The sequence below is a fragment of the Eublepharis macularius genome, chromosome 14 (genome assembly GCF_028583425.1).
Source record: "Eublepharis macularius isolate TG4126 chromosome 14, MPM_Emac_v1.0, whole genome shotgun sequence".
Taxonomy (NCBI): domain Eukaryota; kingdom Metazoa; phylum Chordata; class Lepidosauria; order Squamata; family Eublepharidae; genus Eublepharis; species Eublepharis macularius.
In genome coordinates, this window is record NC_072803.1 from 42,867,136 (window position 1) to 42,884,727 (window position 17,592).

At 45.2% G+C, this 17,592-nt stretch overlaps 1 protein-coding gene across 3 annotated transcripts in view; it reads left to right on the forward strand.

Annotated features, from left to right (window-relative positions):
• Positions 1-17,592, forward strand: part of ABCA2 (ATP binding cassette subfamily A member 2) — an 86,949-nt gene that overhangs the window by 23,293 nt on the left and 46,064 nt on the right. Inside the window, exons 4-15 of one of the 3 annotated variants that reach the window (XM_054997361.1) lie at positions 2,013-2,124; positions 5,626-5,792; positions 6,399-6,526; positions 7,696-7,791; positions 9,960-10,178; positions 11,659-11,987; positions 12,606-12,765; positions 13,864-13,992; positions 14,655-14,822; positions 15,069-15,165; positions 16,001-16,174; positions 16,961-17,063. In XM_054997361.1, coding sequence (XP_054853336.1) covers positions 2,013-2,124; positions 5,626-5,792; positions 6,399-6,526; positions 7,696-7,791; positions 9,960-10,178; positions 11,659-11,987; positions 12,606-12,765; positions 13,864-13,992; positions 14,655-14,822; positions 15,069-15,165; positions 16,001-16,174; positions 16,961-17,063 — 1,882 coding nt within the window. Of the gene's footprint in view, positions 1-1,972; positions 2,125-5,301; positions 5,445-5,625; positions 5,793-6,398; positions 6,527-7,695; positions 7,792-9,959; positions 10,179-11,658; positions 11,988-12,605; positions 12,766-13,863; positions 13,993-14,654; positions 14,823-15,068; positions 15,166-16,000; positions 16,175-16,960; positions 17,064-17,592 lie in introns of those variants that run through there. The other 2 variants (XM_054997360.1, XM_054997359.1) reach the window with 2 other exon arrangements.

Here is a 17,592-nt window from a genome sequence, read left to right on the forward strand (position 1 = left end):
ATATGCATACTTTGACTATTGCAGCAGAAAGTGGCAGCCGCTCCAGGAAAAGTTGCTTGTGAAGGGGGTGAAATTCTCTATGCAAATGTATCGGATGTTAGCACTGAATGGAATCTCTTCATTTAAACTGTCATTAATGTCCGTGGAAGTCGTTTTTTGTGCCTCAGTTTCCTGATGCAGTGACTGAAGATGGCACATCAGAAGGCAGGCTTGAGATGATGGCCTAAGGTCAACCCTCCATTACCATGACTGAGCTGTATCTCTGAAAAGCCACGGTCTGACAGTCTTTTCTTTTTGGTTTTGTTTTTCATTGTCTCTTACACATTTATTTTCTTCTCTCCTCCCCACCCTCATTTTCTTTTTCTTCCCCCACCTGTACTTGTTTCGCCATCTCTGACATACGACCATTGTTTCTTCCAGTCTGTAAGTGGGACGGCCTGCATCTTTGCTTCAGGCAAAGCAATCTGGGGGAAAGGGTGGCCATACTGACCTAATCCTTTGGACTGCTTTGACTAATATATTTTAACCCTTGTGTTTCCTCTTTATTCTCATCTTCCTGGAGTGCCATTGAAGAAGGATCTGGGGACAGCTGTTTGCCGCAGTGTAAACTTGTGTGGAAAATGGGAATAAAAATTGCTATTAAAGTTAAATTTCATGATTTGGTTGCTTGCTTTGCAATGCTGTAGTTTTTAAATAAGCCTTAAAAGTTGAGTAATTGGGCACACAGACTTGCTCCATTGCTAGTCCCTGGATCCTGTCATCTTTTATCAATTTACACTGCAATTTTTCTTCCTCTCTACTCCCCACCTGAGATTTTTGCCTTGGCCAGTTAATTGGGGAGCTGTCCATAAAGACAGCCAAGAATGATGAGCCAAAGGGGTACAGGCCAGGCAGAGTTGTGGTGCCTTACCAGTCTTTTCTCACTTCCCTTTCTCTGATCTCCTAACCTATCTTGTCCCTTCTTCCTGGATGTGCAGATTAGTCAGAGGAAAGTGGTCCTTCGCCAGGGCTGAAAGGTCATGGGTCATCCTAACAATAATTTATTATGTTTTCAGATGTTTATTGTGCCTTGTGTACATTATCTTGTAATTGACCTACCTCACATGGCTAGTGCATTATTTCCCCTATATTGCAAATGAGGCTGAGAGAGAGAGGCTTGTTTATGACAATCTAGTGATTTCGTGGCAGAAGTGATAACTCAGATTATTGTGCTACAGTCTAAGGAAGTGGATGGAGTGCTAAGTCATAGAATCACTCTCTGGCTTTTAACCTTCAGAGCAGCAAGTAGAATTGAGATCCCAGTCCTAAATGTGTTTCCTTGGAAGCAAGGGCCAATTCGGATTATGTCTATAGTATCAACTGAGCGGATATGTGCAGTCTTTGGCATAGTTTTCCTGTGATTCCTCTCCCAGGTGACAGTCTAGCAAGTCCAACCCATATTTACCATGTTGCTGTTTAAACACCTGCCCCATGACTGATAGCTTGAACTGTGAATTGCAAATAAAACTGTGAATTGCAAATATCAGTGTGCAGTTAAATTCAACATTTTAAAATCCAGAGCTTGGGACTAGTGTATGGGGGCCTGGCTTCACACCACTTCCTCAAGTTGGTAAAAAGATTTGTACACTGGCGTGTTATTCCTAGGAAAATTTCAGTTGTGGTTCTAAATAAAGTTTGGCAGTTGGCACAAATGAATTTTGAATTTTATGATGGAGCAAGTTCCCATTACACCAGCGTTATGAAATTGTTTGGTTCTGTGACTTGAACCACTTCTCTTCTCTGTTGACTTGAAATGTGGGAAAATACATTAGCAAACTAGGCAGGATGACCTCTGACCTTTTAAGCCCTCTGAATACTTTTCAGCTCATCAAAGGGGAAAGGGGACCTAACTAGCTATAATGGTAGTGATCCAGTACTTACACTATTCTTTGAACTGGGTATCTGTCTCTTCCCACCACCCCCAAATATTCCTCACCTCTTCCACTGTCGTCTTGTAATCTTCCCCTTTCTAGCTTACTACACAGCAGCTCCCCTCACCTCAGCTGGGATTTTGCCGGTGATGCAATCCTTATGTCCTGATGGACAACGAGACGAGTTTGGGTTCTTGCAATACTCCAACTCCACGTGAGTCCAATCTCTCTTCCTTCTGAATCGTCTTTGAGTAATGTTTGTAATAATTTGGGGGTAAGAAAGGCATGTTTATCAAGAGGAGACATTTTTCTAGCAACTGAGAACATGCACAGAAGGCTCTTGGTAGCCGGTGTTGCTTTAAAATCTGGTTTCTTCCAGTCTTTGTAACGCAGAGTGTTCTTTTGTCAAGGATGCTTTATCAGGCATAAGATTGTAGAAGGCTGGTAGGAGGTGAAAGTGGATAATGGGTACAATTATTAGAAGCTACCAGCTGGATGTCATCTCATTTGTTAAAAAAAATCTCTGCCTTGCTTTTTGGCACAAAGTGCATCATAGATAGCTTACAAAATATAAAAATAATCAAGATTATATACAGTAAAACAAAATAGCATCAGTAATCATTAAGGAAATGATAAACCAGCAGTTAAATTTTCCGCAGCCCTCCTAAAAGCCATAAGGGAGGATGCCAGCTGTGCAGGATGCTATTCTGTAATTCTGGGGCCAAAAGGACCTATTGTATATTGCCATCCTCGGGTGCTATGGAGAATGGGATCTCACAGGATGATCCTGGTGTCCAGCTAGGTTCAAGCTGCAGAAGTATGTTGTTCCCAAATTCTTCAGGGCTTTAAAGGTCAAAACTAGTGTGGTGTCTATAAACGAACTGGAAGTCAATGTCCCCAAGTTGTCCCCTCACCCTGTTGGGCCATTCCTAAAATGATGGCCACTTGTGAGCTACCTAAAGGACCAGTGAGTCCAGAGATCTTTAAGCTCCACAAGCTAGGAAGGAGAGGAGGAAGTAGGGGTGGAGGCTTGCCAAAGAAGGAAATGGGAGCCTTCAGAATGGGAGAGGGGTGTTGCTCCCGTAGGAGGGGCTCTAATATGTGCTGAGCTTGACCAGTTATGATGCGAGTTTCAAAGAGTTTAGCCAAATGGGGCTGAAGAGGAAGTCTCACTGCAAAATGTCTGAGTACAAAGTTGTTACGGCATAAATGTATGTTGCTATTAAACAACATATCAGTATTTAATGTTGTGATGCAATTTCAGTTATGCAAATAACCTTTCTTATATATTAGCTTTTTAAGGACCTCTGGCTGAGTTTGGCTCTTCAATTATAAAACACTGCCAATCCCTGATTATAGGGGTAAACATTTGACTCACATGTCAGATCAAAAACCCTTGCTGGGATCCAGACAAGTCTGTTAAATTTTCAGAAATGGTCATCCTCCCTTCCTTATAAATTTGTAGCTTTTAGCTATATAGCAGTACAATAATACTTGCCTCATCACAATGAGAGAGGCAGAAACAGAGGAGGAGGAGGAGGAATAAGTAAGTGACTAAAGGGTCTCAAGGGAGGGGCCTGGGCTGTAGCCTACTGTGTCATAAACTGTCCTTTCCTATCCCTTCCTAGCTTTCCCTGGATGTAGGAATAAAGTACTTTGGTCAGAGACTGTGACTCACAGAGCAGGTGCTTTGCAAGTGCTGGGAAAGACCTGTGACCAATCAGGGTAGAGAATACTGAGCTTTGGTTTGCACTGGTATCAAGCAACTTCATGTATTGCAGTGAAAGGGGGGAGGATTTGTATTTCCTAGTTCCTTAGGATGTGATTTGGCATAAGCTGACCTGGCATTGAACTTGCGGCTAGGAAGTCCCAATGGGATTGTGTTGTAGCCATTACCTGTGTGTGGCACTCCTCAATGTACTCTGTCCAGTGATATTCCCTGTCCTGCTAGCTTAGTACAGAACATTGAGATTTGTATCTTGCATTTCGTGCCCGAGATAAGTACAAGCAATGCCAAGATGTAATCAAGTACTGATCCGATGTATGCCTGAGCACAGAATAGGCACCTGAGGGTGTGGGGAGGGGGTGACCCTGTGACTGTAGTTTCTTGCTTATATAGCATCCATGTGCAAGATACTTCTAAAAATGCAAGAGGATAGATCCTTGCCCTGAGAAGCTTAAAATGTAAAATTTAACACAAGGAAGAAGGCCAAGGAAGGGAGGTAGAGGGAAAGAATGTTTTCATTCTCATCACACATTTTAGTTTCAATAGGTGGAGTGGCTGTTGTGTTAGTAGCTTCATGAGTTGTCAAGGAAGGACTTAAAGGAAGCAACCAAGGTGGCATCACATAGGTATTCTGGAAGGCAGCTCTAGCCATAAGTGCGTCTCTGTTTCATTTGACTGTTGTAATGAGATGTGTAGCGTAGCGAGAATTATAAACCTGTAACAGAATTGCTGATGGGCTTTGAATGGGTGTGCATGCTGAGGACATCATTCCCATTATCCCTTCTGAAGATGTATTGGCCACTATATAGTTACGTTGTAAACCTAGGCTTGGTTCATGCATGCAGAGGAGTGAGATGGCAGAGGCCTGAGATTGCATTATGGATGATGACACTTCAGCGTGGAGGACCACATTTTGGAATGCTCTCCTATGCTAAAATCTTCTGTGTTTTGTGCCTCACTCTTCTGCATGTATGAATCAGACCTTAGGGTCTGGATTGAGGGCAAAACCCTTGATAGCTCTCTGGTTACAATGCCAGGCGTCAGGATGCTGGGAAAGTTTATACAGATGCATTCAATAACATTTACCTTTGCATGTTTTGTTTATTCTCTGAGTCTCACTGTCCCACTGGGTTAGGAAGCAATGTCACTGGCAGTACTAATACATAGCTTGGTTTGCTTGCTTGATCCCTATAGAGCAATTTGCTCTGCAGGCACCTTTTTATGTTGGCTGACCTTTGGCAGGCTGATGGGTGGATGCAAGTGCTAAACCAGGACAATGCTGCTTTTATTATTTAAATTATGATTACAGCCTCTCAGCCATTAACTCCTTGAGGCAGTGTACATAATAAAACAATCAAGAAAAATAACCACATTAAAAAGACATTGAGACAAAGCAAAAAAAGCAGCAGTGATAATTCTTTGAAATGCAATTTAGGAGCAAATGGAGTTATCTAATAATCTGAAATATATAGCAGTAGATGACGGGAAGCAGCAATTTGAATGAAAATTCAACAGAAAAACTTCTGTATGCTGAGTCTGAGTGGGTCCATCCAGCTCTGTACACAAGCACACACAGACGCACACGCAGATGCACATACAGACGCACATTCTCTCTCCAACCGGCACCTTCTCTGCAGGGTCTCTTTTCCAGCCACCCAAGATCCTGTAATTGGAGTTGCTGGAGACCATGTATGCACGCTGATGATGGCTCTCCAGTACATCAGGTTGAGATCTCTTCCCTGCCTGGCTACCTAAAATCTTTTTGTACCTAGGGATGTCTGCATGCATAGTAATGACGCTCCTTTCAGGTAGGCTTTTGGACTGGGAGTCTCTTGTTTACTGTATTTTGAATACAAAGCCAACTCTTCCCCTCCCCCAAGTCTCTGGCCAGCCACTTTGCTCCAGGTGTGCAGGCTGAATGTTTGCCCTTTCTCCCCAGCCCAGGGTTGCCCCCTCCACTTAACTACCCAATAATGTTTCTCCCTGCAGGGTGACTCAGCTGCTGGAGCGGCTCAATGAGGTGGTGGAGGAGAGTAACCTGTTTGATCCAGATCATGCTGGGCTGGAAGAGGAGCTGGAGTCCTTGCGGCGCCATCTGGAGTCTCTCAGCAGCAATGAACCCAGTGCCATGGAGACCCACTTCAACAACCAGGCAGGTAAGTGTGAAGACTGCCCCCGTGTGCCTGATTGAGCCACATGTTCCTTGGTTTGGGCTGCAGAGTAACAATTCTCTGTTGGTGGAGCAGCTGTGATATCATGGAATGTTCACAAACATTTTAACGTACATTGAATAACATCACAGAATGTGTTCAGTTGGCATAACTACTGTTGGGAAAGCCAAAGGTCACCTTGAGTAGGGGGAGACTTGGTAGAAGCTAGCAATTGGTTTTTGGTCCAACGGTTCGGCTCAGGAGACTGATACCTAAGGAGCTAAAGCCATTTCCTGCCAAAGGTTTATTGTCTCCATCTCGTCATATGAAGATGCTTTGTATGGTCAGACCATATAGATCAGTGCTGTCTCCTTTGACACTGGCTCTCCAGGGTATCTTGCTTCCTGAGATCTCTTAACTTTAAGCTGAAACCTGGGATCACCTGAATGCATAGCAGTTGCTCTGCTTCCATTTTCCATGCACACCTACCAGTCAAAACATTAGCTTTTGGAATAATTTCCCAAGAATAAAACCAGTTGCCAGGACCCTATTCAAAGTTATTTTTCTAATTTCACAATTTGTTTCTGTTCCTCTGTGTCCCAAATTTCACAGCCCCTGGCTTTACATTGGACTCTGCTGCCAAGGACAAACGTGAATTTCACCGGTTTCTCACACAGAACCTTTCCTTGTCCAATGAGACAGCCGAGCTGCTGGCAGGGTCCAACATTAACCTTCAAGAGGTATGTGATTGGGTAGGGGTCCAGAAAAAAGAATGGCAAGATCTGCTTTTCCTAACCATGTAAGATGGCATGGACTCCTGCTGCCTTCAAAAGAGATCTGGCTGAGATGTTAATGAATGGACTACACCTGGTAAAGGAACTATGCCAAAATGCAAACCTGCCAAGCAGCTGCCAAGGCAGGATGGCTGGCACCTGGTAGAACAAAGAGGCTGGTGGGCAGCACTTTTCAGTGGCCATTGGCTTGGGCATCAGTGTCCTGCTTTGCTGTCTGTGCCTCCCCTAGGTTAGAAGAAGCAGGGTTGAGTATGCAAAGGTTTAAGCGCACAATCATCAATTAGCACGATTATTCACAAAGGTTGCATAATCTGTGGTCCAGAGTTTGAGCTTCAATGATGCAAAATTTTGCCTTTTATTGCATTAATTTGTTCGATCCTCCACTTTTCCAGCCTGCTTGTCCTTCCTTCTCAATGCAGTTGGGTGGATGGGAGTGATGGAGAGGTACATTTGTTGCTTGCCCTTCTACCTGCAGTATTATTATTATTATTTAATATGCTGTTGCCAGTGCCTACTTGTTCAACTGATTCCGGCTCTGTTTTCAATTAAAGCTGGTTGCTGAGAATCACCATTTTTCTTTCTTTTTTTCTTGGCACAGTAAAATAAAATGCTTAAAATACTGAGGCATCTGTTGTGCCTGGCAAGACATCAAGACATTGAGACTGTTTGTTGCTGTGGACTGGGGAGAGGAGGGAGCCATTTCTCTTCTCTCACTCTAATGTGGTAGCTACCAGCGGTGTCGATTTTTGGGTTCTGTGAGGGCTTGCTGTCTAATGAGATGGGCTTGCTTTCTGGAAGTGTGGCCCAAGGACAATAAATTGGGCAACATCACAGATCAGCTTCTTTGAGAGAGTCTTAGTAACTGCTGAGACCTGGTGGACTGTCTTAGGGTGGGTGAAGGGTGTTGCAGTTTAGGGCTCAAGAAAAATACCTTTCTTGATGAAGGGCAGGGTTTTGAAAGCTGATAGGTTTAGGGGCTGAAGTTTAATTTAAAAAATGAGAATTCTGTGCTATTCTACTTAAGTGTGTGTATAGCCTACAGGTTGTCTTTGGAATAATGTTTGAATCAAAGACCAAACAAAATCAGGTTCTCACTGATGAGTCCTCTTCCTCAGGTGTACAAGCTGTTCTTTGGTACTGCCTCCTCAGTGGATGGCTTCCATGAGCCGTGGGACCGCTTTGGCACTGCTGAGAAACTGCTTCAGCTTGAGGTGAGATGAGTTGGCAAAGGGCCCGCTGGGGAGGGGGTCCAGAAGGTAGGCCGTGATCAATTTCAGGTGGTGGCTACTGGTTGCTCGAAATTTTTCAAGGAAGATTTGTCTTGGTTTGATCTCGCGAGACTAGTCCTCCTGTGTTCTAAAGTATGATCTCTGAGCATCATGTGGTATAGAGTGTAGAGTTCTTGGTTAGGACTCGAGTCCCCATTCAGCCACAGAGCTTGCTTACTTTAGGTCAGTCACTCTCAGCCCAACCAACCTCACAGGGTTGTTGTGAGGAAAGAACTGGGTGTGCATGCACACTAAGTTCCTTAAAGGAGGAGTGGGATAATTTTTTTGTTTTCTAATTGGGGATTCTAATAAGAAAAAAGTAGACTGAATTTTGGCTCATGTGTTACATTATAATGTATGGGAAGGCTCCTCTGTCACACTGCTCTTGCAGAATCCCCTGGAGGGGGACATTTGGGGTGGCTTGCACTCTGAGTGGTGCATCTTAAGCAGGGGAACAGCACTAGATGATCAACCAGCAAGGGTCCTCTCCTCTGTCAATAGTCTTCTCTGCTTGCCTCCACCTTTGGAAGTGAGAAAGATTGGATAACAGTGGGGCAGGGCCTTTTCCGTAGTGGCTCCTCATTTATGGAACCTTGGCTGCTTGCTTGATCTCAGTTTCTCTCTTTCTCATAGGTAATAGATATATGTTTTAATCCCAGTTTTATAGAGAGTCGTTCTTTTGTATCTAATAGCTGAGGGGGCAATGTACAAATCTATTGCTGCAGTAAATTAAACAAAATACAAACAAATCACAATTTTCCTGTTCTGTTCCCCTTCATTGCACTGGTATGCCAAAGGAGCAGGACACTCTCCCTTCTACTCTGCATCTTGTCTTGCCAGAGAGACAGAGGAGGATCCTGTGGCTGAATCCGTCCTTCGTTTCCCCCTCCTAGAAGAACTATCCCTCCCTCCTAAGGCTCCCATTTCTTTCTGAGTCTTTGCTTGCATCTTGGTGGTGCTGGGCTTCTATCTTCCCTCTTTTCTGTCTCTCATCCACGCCAGGAAAGCCTTCTGGGCAGCTTGCGGACAGTGGAGGATGGGCTGGTGCGACAGGCTTTGCGCTATCCCCAGAAGGGCCCCCCCAAGAAGTCCCTCTTGCACCTCCTGTCCCATGCCTTGGGCCTCTCTAACCCCCCTGCAGAATCCTCTGCTTCCTACAGTCCTCAAGCCTTTGTGAAGGACATGGAGGTAAAGCCCTGGGAAGTGGGAATGAAATTGAAGCAAGACTTCATGCGCGCTCTCCTTTTGTGGAGGGTGGGGTGGGGGAGAGGCCAAAAAATGATATTTCTTGTAGTTTCTGGGTGCTTCCACAGGCTTTCTTGAGACTGATGATCGAAGGGGCAGAAATTGCTGCAGTTGCATGGTTGGTGCCTGCTGCGTGTCATTTAGCCAATGAACCACCTCTTTTCTGCCATCCTTTTCTGCCAGTGTCCTGCTTCAGTCATAGATTTGACCCTCTTATTTTTGAATCGGCGGCAATATAACTTTGGTTGTTTGTCAGGCAAGAAGAGTTGAATATAGATTGAGGATTTTTCAACGTTGAGGTACCATTTTACCTGGAGACTCCATTGGCTTGAAACATGAGCTTTTGGCAGCTAAATCCAGGCGAGCATTGCATTCACAAATCTTTCTCCAAGCCAGAGAAGAATTCCTTCTCCAACTTACCTACTGTTGCAGGGACATGTGGCTGGCTGGCAAGAAGGAAGATTCTTTCTGCTCTCCTTTCTTCTCATCGTCCTCTTTCCCCCTGCCTTGGGTGCTTCAGTGTTCATGGTGCTTTCTACACTCTGGGAAATGTAGTCCTGAGGATGGCAGATGGCTAATGTCCGACATTCTAGTGCTACATTTTCCAGAATGCACTGGTCCCAGTGGCCAGAGGTGCTCAGGAGGAGAGAAGAGAATCTTACCCCGTCTTACCTTCTCCCTGTCTTGCTGTCACTGCTGCTTTTGCAAGGGATGGGGCACTCGGAACCCTGACATGTTTCTGTTCAGGTCATTAGAAGATTTCTTGTGCTCAGAATCAAGTCTAAGATACCCTGAGCTGTTTTCCAATATATTAGAGCTTTCCCCAGGCCTGAAGGTAAATGACGTTTAATTGTGTCGCTTTGCAGAATATTCTTTTCAAGCCTTCTGTGCTGGAGAGGCTCACTTGCTGGCAGAGCCCAGATGAGCTCAAACACATCTTGATGGTCCCAGAAAGCCAGAGCTCCCTCTTGCGAGCTTACCGGGTTGCTGTCTGCAACAAGACTGCTGGCCTGCGCAAGGACTATTTCAGCCAGCTAGCCACTGAGCTGAAGGAACAGCTAGATGCTCGTAAGGTCATCAGTCAGGTGAGTCAATGAAGCTGATGGTAGAGCAGGAGGATTGCTGGGCTGGTGACAACCTGCTCTGTGCCTGCCAGGGCCAGTTGCTCAGTTTGGCTGAACCACCTCTTTTCTTTTCTTGGCATCTAGAGGTGTAGTTCTCCATTTGCTTTGTGATGTAGTTACTTCCTTGCTGAGCCACAAAATGTTGGGAAAGATTTGAACCTGTGTCCTTGATTCTCTTGTACCATTCCAATCCTTGATGCTATATTACCTTCTGATATGGTGCCTGATCACCAGTGCTCATGGTGCAGAAGCAAATTGCTGCACATAAACAGGATGCTGCTATGTTTCTTCCATGTTTGGTGACTATCCCTGTGTTGTTTTTATCTCTGTACATGTGTGGTGTTACAGAAAAACAAAAGAATTGCCTTGCCACCATGCAGGTGCCAGTGGAAACTCATAAGCAGGCTAGTAGAATGATAGCTATGATAGCTATATAAAACCTTCACACACACAGGCATGCCCAGGGGAGAGCTAACACCTGTTGATAGGTCTGTCTTCCCCTTAAATATATCAAATAATAGCAGACTGAATTCACGTGAACTTTGCAAGGTGTAGTGAAGACCCATAGATACGACTTTTCAACAGAATTTGACAGAAGGCTAGAGGGAAGGTCTACAACTTCATATAACCATGAGAACTAAATGGAACCTTTCTGTGCGGAAGGAGGGTTAAGAAGAGCTCTGCAGGATCATGCCAGAGGTCCAACTAACTAGTTTGGACATCTTGGGAATGCTCACAAGCAGAGTGTGAAAACACTGTCCTTCTAGCCAATTTGTCCCTAGTATCTGGCTGCTTCTGTACATGGAAGGGCCATTTAGCTGTTAGGGCTAATATAATAACTGTTCAAGGACTTGTAAGAACAAAAGAATGTCTAGCTTGGTATATTGTTTCCCATAGTGGCTAGTCAGAAGCCCCCAAGCAGGAAATGAAGGCCTTCCTCTGCTGCTATTCCCTACCCCCCCTTCCAAGAAATGCCTCCTTTTGTCTGTTATGGCTGATAGGCAGCAATCCTTCTATCCATGAATTTGTCCAATCTGCCTCTTAAATCCACCTGTTTTAGTGGCCACAACTTCTAGCAGGGAACACCTTCCACCAGGGAATTGTGTAAGATTTGACCCTCTTCTTTGTTATTTGTGGAATGGGTGTAATCCTTTGATAAATGCCACCCGTGACTTCTAGATAAGATAACTGTATGGAATCTCCACATACAGCAGAAATTTACCACCTCTGCAGTAGCCACTGAAGAAGCAAGGACTCAAGTGTCTTGGCTTGTGGTACCTTCTGAGGGACAGTGGCCTGAGGGCGAAGTCTGTTCCAGGAGAGGAACCAGCGTAGCCCTGCTGATTTCTTTTTGTGAGCAGACGGCAGGAGGTGGTGGGGACCATCTATTGGAAGGGCAGAATGCCCTCATGTGAATCCCTCTCCTGTTCTTGCCCCACAGCTGAAGCTTGATGAGGTGAACAGCACAGCTGCCCGACGTCGCCTCCACGCACTGTTGGAGGATCTGATGGAGATGGAGAAGATCCTGAAGGATGTGGACATCCTCTCAGCCCTGGCCAAGCTGCTTCCCAAGGGAGCCTGCTCAACCAAAGTTCCTCCTGCTGCCTTGAACAGCACTGGCTCGGGAGGGAATTTCACCTCTGGCATAAATTCCACCGCTGAGGAGGGTAAAAGCGAGAGCGACCTACCCACCGAGAACCCCCAAGGGCAGTGCTCAGCTTTTGTCCAGCTGTGGGCGGGATTGCAGCCCATCCTTTGCGGCAACAACCGGTAAGGTTTGCAGTCCTGCTGCTGAGGTTTTGCTGTCATGGGATGGAGGGGGTGGGGAATTCCACTAGGCTCCTCAGGATGGTATTTTATTTTATTAATGCTTTGTTACTCTGAATGCTGGTGTTCTTTTTTCCAGTACTTTTAAAAAGTACTATTTAGAAGATAAGTAAACAAAATAATTTAATGTAGAGAAAATGCAACTTGTCCTGTCCTGCACATTTAGAACAGCTTACAGTTATTTCATCCATCCTTATCTTGGTTATTTCATCCATCCTTATCTTATCTTGATTTATGCATTATAACCAGATAAGTTCAAGAAATAGAGGAAAGCAAACTAAAAATAAATTTTTACTCACTAACATTTCCTTGTTGACATTGCTGTCCATGTTGCAAAATAGCTTTATCTTCCAATGCATACTTTGCTTCTGTTCTCTTCTAGCTCCCAGATCTCATGCCATAAATTCCCAATACATTATAAAAAAGGCCACCACTGCAAATGTGTGTTGGGCTTCCTGTGTTCTTGCCTCCATTCCCCTCTCAGGGAGGTATTTCTAAGAGCCCTGAGTGGTGGTGCTTCCTCATAGCCAGGGTATCTGTGTGCTGTTCTTCCCTGTGCAGGACCATTGAGCCAGAGGCCCTGAAGCAGGGGAACATGAGCTCGTTGGGGTTCACCAGCAAAGAGCAGCGGAACTTAGGGCTCCTGGTTCACCTCATGACAAGCAATCCCAAGATCCTTTATGCTCCTGTTGGCACGGAGGTGGATAAAGTCATCCTGAAGGTGGGATGTCAGAAGGTGGCTGAGGGGCATGGACTACAGTGGGTAGCTCATAGGGCATCAGCAGGGACGGAGGGGAAGGGGTACAGAAATGATTAAGGTGTTCTCGCTTTCAGAACAGTGATGGGCTCTGGGACTGGATGATTATCATCCTGCTTGTGTTGACACCAGAAGTTTAGCACACTTGTACAATTTACCAAAGCACTGAGGTTTGAGGCTAAGTAAGCAGGAAGCTTCTCGTTTAGCCCCAAAACTTGAATGTTAGGGTGCTTGTTGTTTCCCATCTATTGCTGCTCACCAATAAATATTCCTGTCTTTCTGTAAACTTGTTTCTACAGAAAGAAAAGGGCTTCACATACACGCAGGTATATATATACACACACACACTCTTCTATAAATATGATAGTTTTAATTTTTTCTCCTTTATGCACCACTAATGGAAAATTGTAACATTGTGGTAATAAACAAAGCTTTAAAGGATTTCCCATAAAGCAACTAATACGTTTTATTTTTCTCACTCATCTGGCCTTCCCCCCTCCGCCTTACAAGGGCTGCCTGCCATCCAGGGCCAGTTCTGCATCCAAGCTGCCCACGAAGCAACTAGGATGGTGCTGGTGTTCCTGAGGTGCTCAGCTCGTTCCTAACCACCAGTGGAATGGGAGCAGGCTGGTATTCCCTGTCAGGCTGGGGTCACTGCAAGGACTTGACCTGCACCAGCACAGGATATTTTTTTAAACAATATTGCTCACAACACAATCACTGGCTTGAATGTCTTTTGGAAAAAAAATTAGTCCAGTTTATAGAGAATCAGCCCACCAACTGTGACAGCTAAATGGAGTTCTGTGTGCAGTGGCAGTATAGCACTAAATGCCAGGTACTGGGGAGCCAAGACGTCTGACTGGTTTACAAATGGAGTACAAAGGTGGGGGGATCCAAGCATTACATAGACAGACCTTTTAGTTTGATTCTGGAAGAAGGTTTTGTATTCAGAAACAAAAATACGTGCTACCTATGGAATGAATTTGGGGGTGGTTTTTAAACAGCACTACATTGTCCTTTTCTTATTTGACTCGATGTGTTTTTACTTTTTGCTTGCTGCAGGCAAATGAGACCTTTGCCTTTGTTGGAAATGTGACTCGCTATGCCCAGGTCTGGCTGAACATCTCGACAGAGATCCGCAGCTTCCTGGAGGAGGGCAAACTGCAGCAGCGGATCCGCTGGCTGCAACAGGTACAAGGGCGACTAATTTGAAGTGCACTCCTCACCCAGAAGTGGAAGAAGAGGGCAGGAAGTGAGCCAGGCCCACAGCTATAATCATTAGGTGCTGGAAATTTTTAATCTAAACCAGAGTGCAAAGCAAGTCAGAAGTGGCGCGATCTAGGTTCTGGTACAGGTTTGCAGCTCTACGTAACAATAACAAGGAGTGCCTCTGCTGCCTCCCACTGCTGCCTCCACCACGAATTCTTCTCTATATTATCTGAAAAGCATTTGCATGCCTGAAATACACTGCAGAGGTATGGCCACAGGCAGGCCTGCAAGTGATTTGAGATGTGATGTTGACCGCTATCTTAGATGGCTTTTAAAGAGGATTAAACAAAATCATCGAAGTCTTTCAGTGGCTGTTATTCATGATAGTTGAGCAGAACTTTCTTGTTCATAGGTAATATATTTCTGAACATCAGTTGCTGGGAGGCAACCGTCAGGGGAGACTTTGCCCATCATGCCCTGATTGTAGGTAGGCCTTCCAGGGCATGTGGTTGGCCACCACAGAAACAGGATGCTGGACTAGAGGAGTTTTTGGTCTGATCCAGGAGGACTGTTGGGGTCTGTGTGTATGTGTGGGAGAGAGAAACTGCTCATCACCTGCCTTGCCATTTGCTTGTTGCACGCAGATCACTGCAGATCTCAATAAACATCCTGAAATCCTGAATGTTTCTAATGGTGACCCGCTCCAAAGCTTCCTGGACAGCAACTTCTCATTGCCCAACACCAGTGCTCTTGTGCAGCAGCTGGATACCATTGATAATGCTGCTTGCGGCTGGATCCAATTCATGTCCAAGGTGAGTGCCCCATTCTGTGGCTCAGAGCCAGCCCCTTTTGTTACCTTGGGGTGGGGGCAGCAGGGAAAGGGGCTGCCTCTGAGGCAAAAAGGTGCTCAGGATTGTTGTAAGGAGACAGCACCTGTGATGAGAAGTGATGTCCCTGTACTTGTTCACCTCTCTGGGTGGGGCACTAATCGGTCTAGAAGAACAGTATATAAGTGCAGGTGTTGTTGTTGTTATCATCATCTCTGTCTCCGCTACTAGGTCAGCGTGGATATTTTCAAGGGCTTCCCAGATGAGGAGAGTATCGTCAACTACACACTGAACCAAGCCTACCAAGATAACGTTACGGTGTTCGCCAGTAAGGTTCCTGCTTTGGCAGTGTTTTTCCCTTTCCCACAGTGACTGGCTGGCATGTCTTTGGATTGCATCTCTTCTTTTTCATGCTTGTGTCGTTCAGTTAAGGAGGCTTGGCATGTTCCTCTCCTAAACTGCCATTCCAGACCTTATGCCCAGGGTTGTGAATAACCATTATACCAGATAGCTACTCTGCATAGATTTCTTTAACTAAGATATGCTGCCTATCCTGTGCTCACGGCAGTTTCACAGATGTCAAGAAGACGATCAATAATACTCTCCAACAATAAATTCATCAATAAAATATCTGTACAAGTACAATAATATATTGCAAATCCTTTTTTCATTAAAAAGCTGGTTCAATATATTGTACATCTTCTGCAGAAATATTACTCTGATATTTCACTAGGAATTGCCTGCAACTTTCAAGCATATCTTTGTATTCCTGAGGACTTCACCCTTCTTATATATGACAGCTGAGGGCCAAGCTACACATGACGAATGACACTTGAACAGCAAGTGTATTTCTCCCTGTTCACTTGCCCTCCACTCAATCCACTTGCCGTTCAAGTGTCATTCGTCATGTGTAGCTTGGCCCTGAGATTTGTGTACCCTGTACCCCATTCTGTTCTCCTGCAAGTTTGCAACATACGCGCTGCTCTGTTATACCATTCATTGCTGATGTAATCTGAAGTTCATTTTGCCGCCATAAGGATGTATTTAAAAACTGATATTTTAGGATGCTGTTTTGGTCAACACATCAGTTGTTAGTGATTCATTTGTATTTGGTGAGCCTCATTATGTATTCTTTTTCCTCTCTCACCTGCACCCCAACGAAGGTGTGATCTTCCAAACCAACAAAGACGGTACCCTCCCTCCCCACGTCATGTACAAGATCCGGCAGAATTCCAGCTTTACAGAAAAGACCAATGAGATCCGCCGGGCTTATTGGCGACCAGGCCCAAACACTGGGGGCCGCTTCTACTTCCTCTATGGATTTGTCTGGATCCAGGGTGAGCATATACTGGCCTTTCCATTGTCAGCCACAGCAGTCTCATCTCCAGCCCCCAAAGTGGGAGCTGTTGCTGTATCTTATTCTCCTCATTCCTGTGCACTTTTCACAAGATTGGTGGTGGAGAGTGCCGTCAACCCCACCCCCTAGCGGGGTTTTCATGGCAAGAGACTAAAAGAGGTGATGCGTCATACGTTCTTTTAACTGTAGCTTGCTTAAAATTAGTGTAGGTTTGCACTCACTGACTTCAAGTTTACACTTGGCATGTTGAGGAGGCAGGCTCATTTTCAGTAAAGATGAAGAGCAGATTGCCCCTTCACCATAACTGCAGCAGCAGTCAAACAAGAAACATTGCATTTCTGGGGGACGGTTTACGGATATGTGGGAGGACCGCCTCAAAGGACAAATACAGTGAAGGAATGTAGTTGGGCGATGCCTGAGAAGTCTTGTCCTAAGCAGAAAGTTTAGGTAAGCTCAGGTGGAATCCTGTTGGTTCCTTGAATCTCCCAATCACTGCAAAATAGTTTAGCTGTAATACCACACTCTGGCTATCTGAAGTGATGGAGGTGAAGTGCAGCAGGAATGTTAGCTGCCAGCAACTTTCTCTGGACAACTGTGTGGTACAGAGAAGAAGATGTCTGGGGTCTGCTGGTAGAGTACCACTTTAGGACTCTTGCAGCTGTTTAAGAATGACTTGTTTAATAACTGTGGCAGTCTGCATTGAGCACAACAGTAACAGGTTGTATCTCTACCCCCCTTTTTCTCTCTTTATTCAACACTCCCCCAGATATGATGGAGCGAGCCATCATCAACACCTTTGTAGGGCATGATGTAGTGGAACCTGGCAACTATGTGCAGATGTTTCCGTATCCGTGCTACACCCGGGATGAGTGAGTACTTCTGTGCGTGAGAAGCTCCAGGACACAGGATTTCTTTGGACACTTTGGAGAAAGCCTTTTTCTCCAAAGCCTGTAGTTTGGCTATTTCTCATTTTCAACCACTATCCCCCATCCCAGGGCAGAAAGTCTGAGTGGATCCTACAACAGCAGCTGAGGTAGAAGAGCTGATTTATTTATTTCCTTCATTTATACTCCCAACTTTCCTCCTCCATGGGGGACCCAGACTGGCTTCTGTTCTCTTCTCCATTTTAACCTCACAACAATCCAGTGAGGCTGAGAGTGGGGAGTGGTCCAGGATCACTCAGCAAGCATCTGTGGCAGAGTGGGGATTCAAAGCTAGGTCTTCCAGATCCTAGTCTGACACCTCACCTTACAGGCTAAGAGAATGAGCTGCAATCTGGGAGATCCCTAGTTCAAATGGCACATTTTGGCAATAAACTGTTTAAATGGCCCTAGGCAAGCCATTCTCTCTCAGCTTCAGAGACCCCTATTATTATTTTATCATCCCTTCCAAGACCAA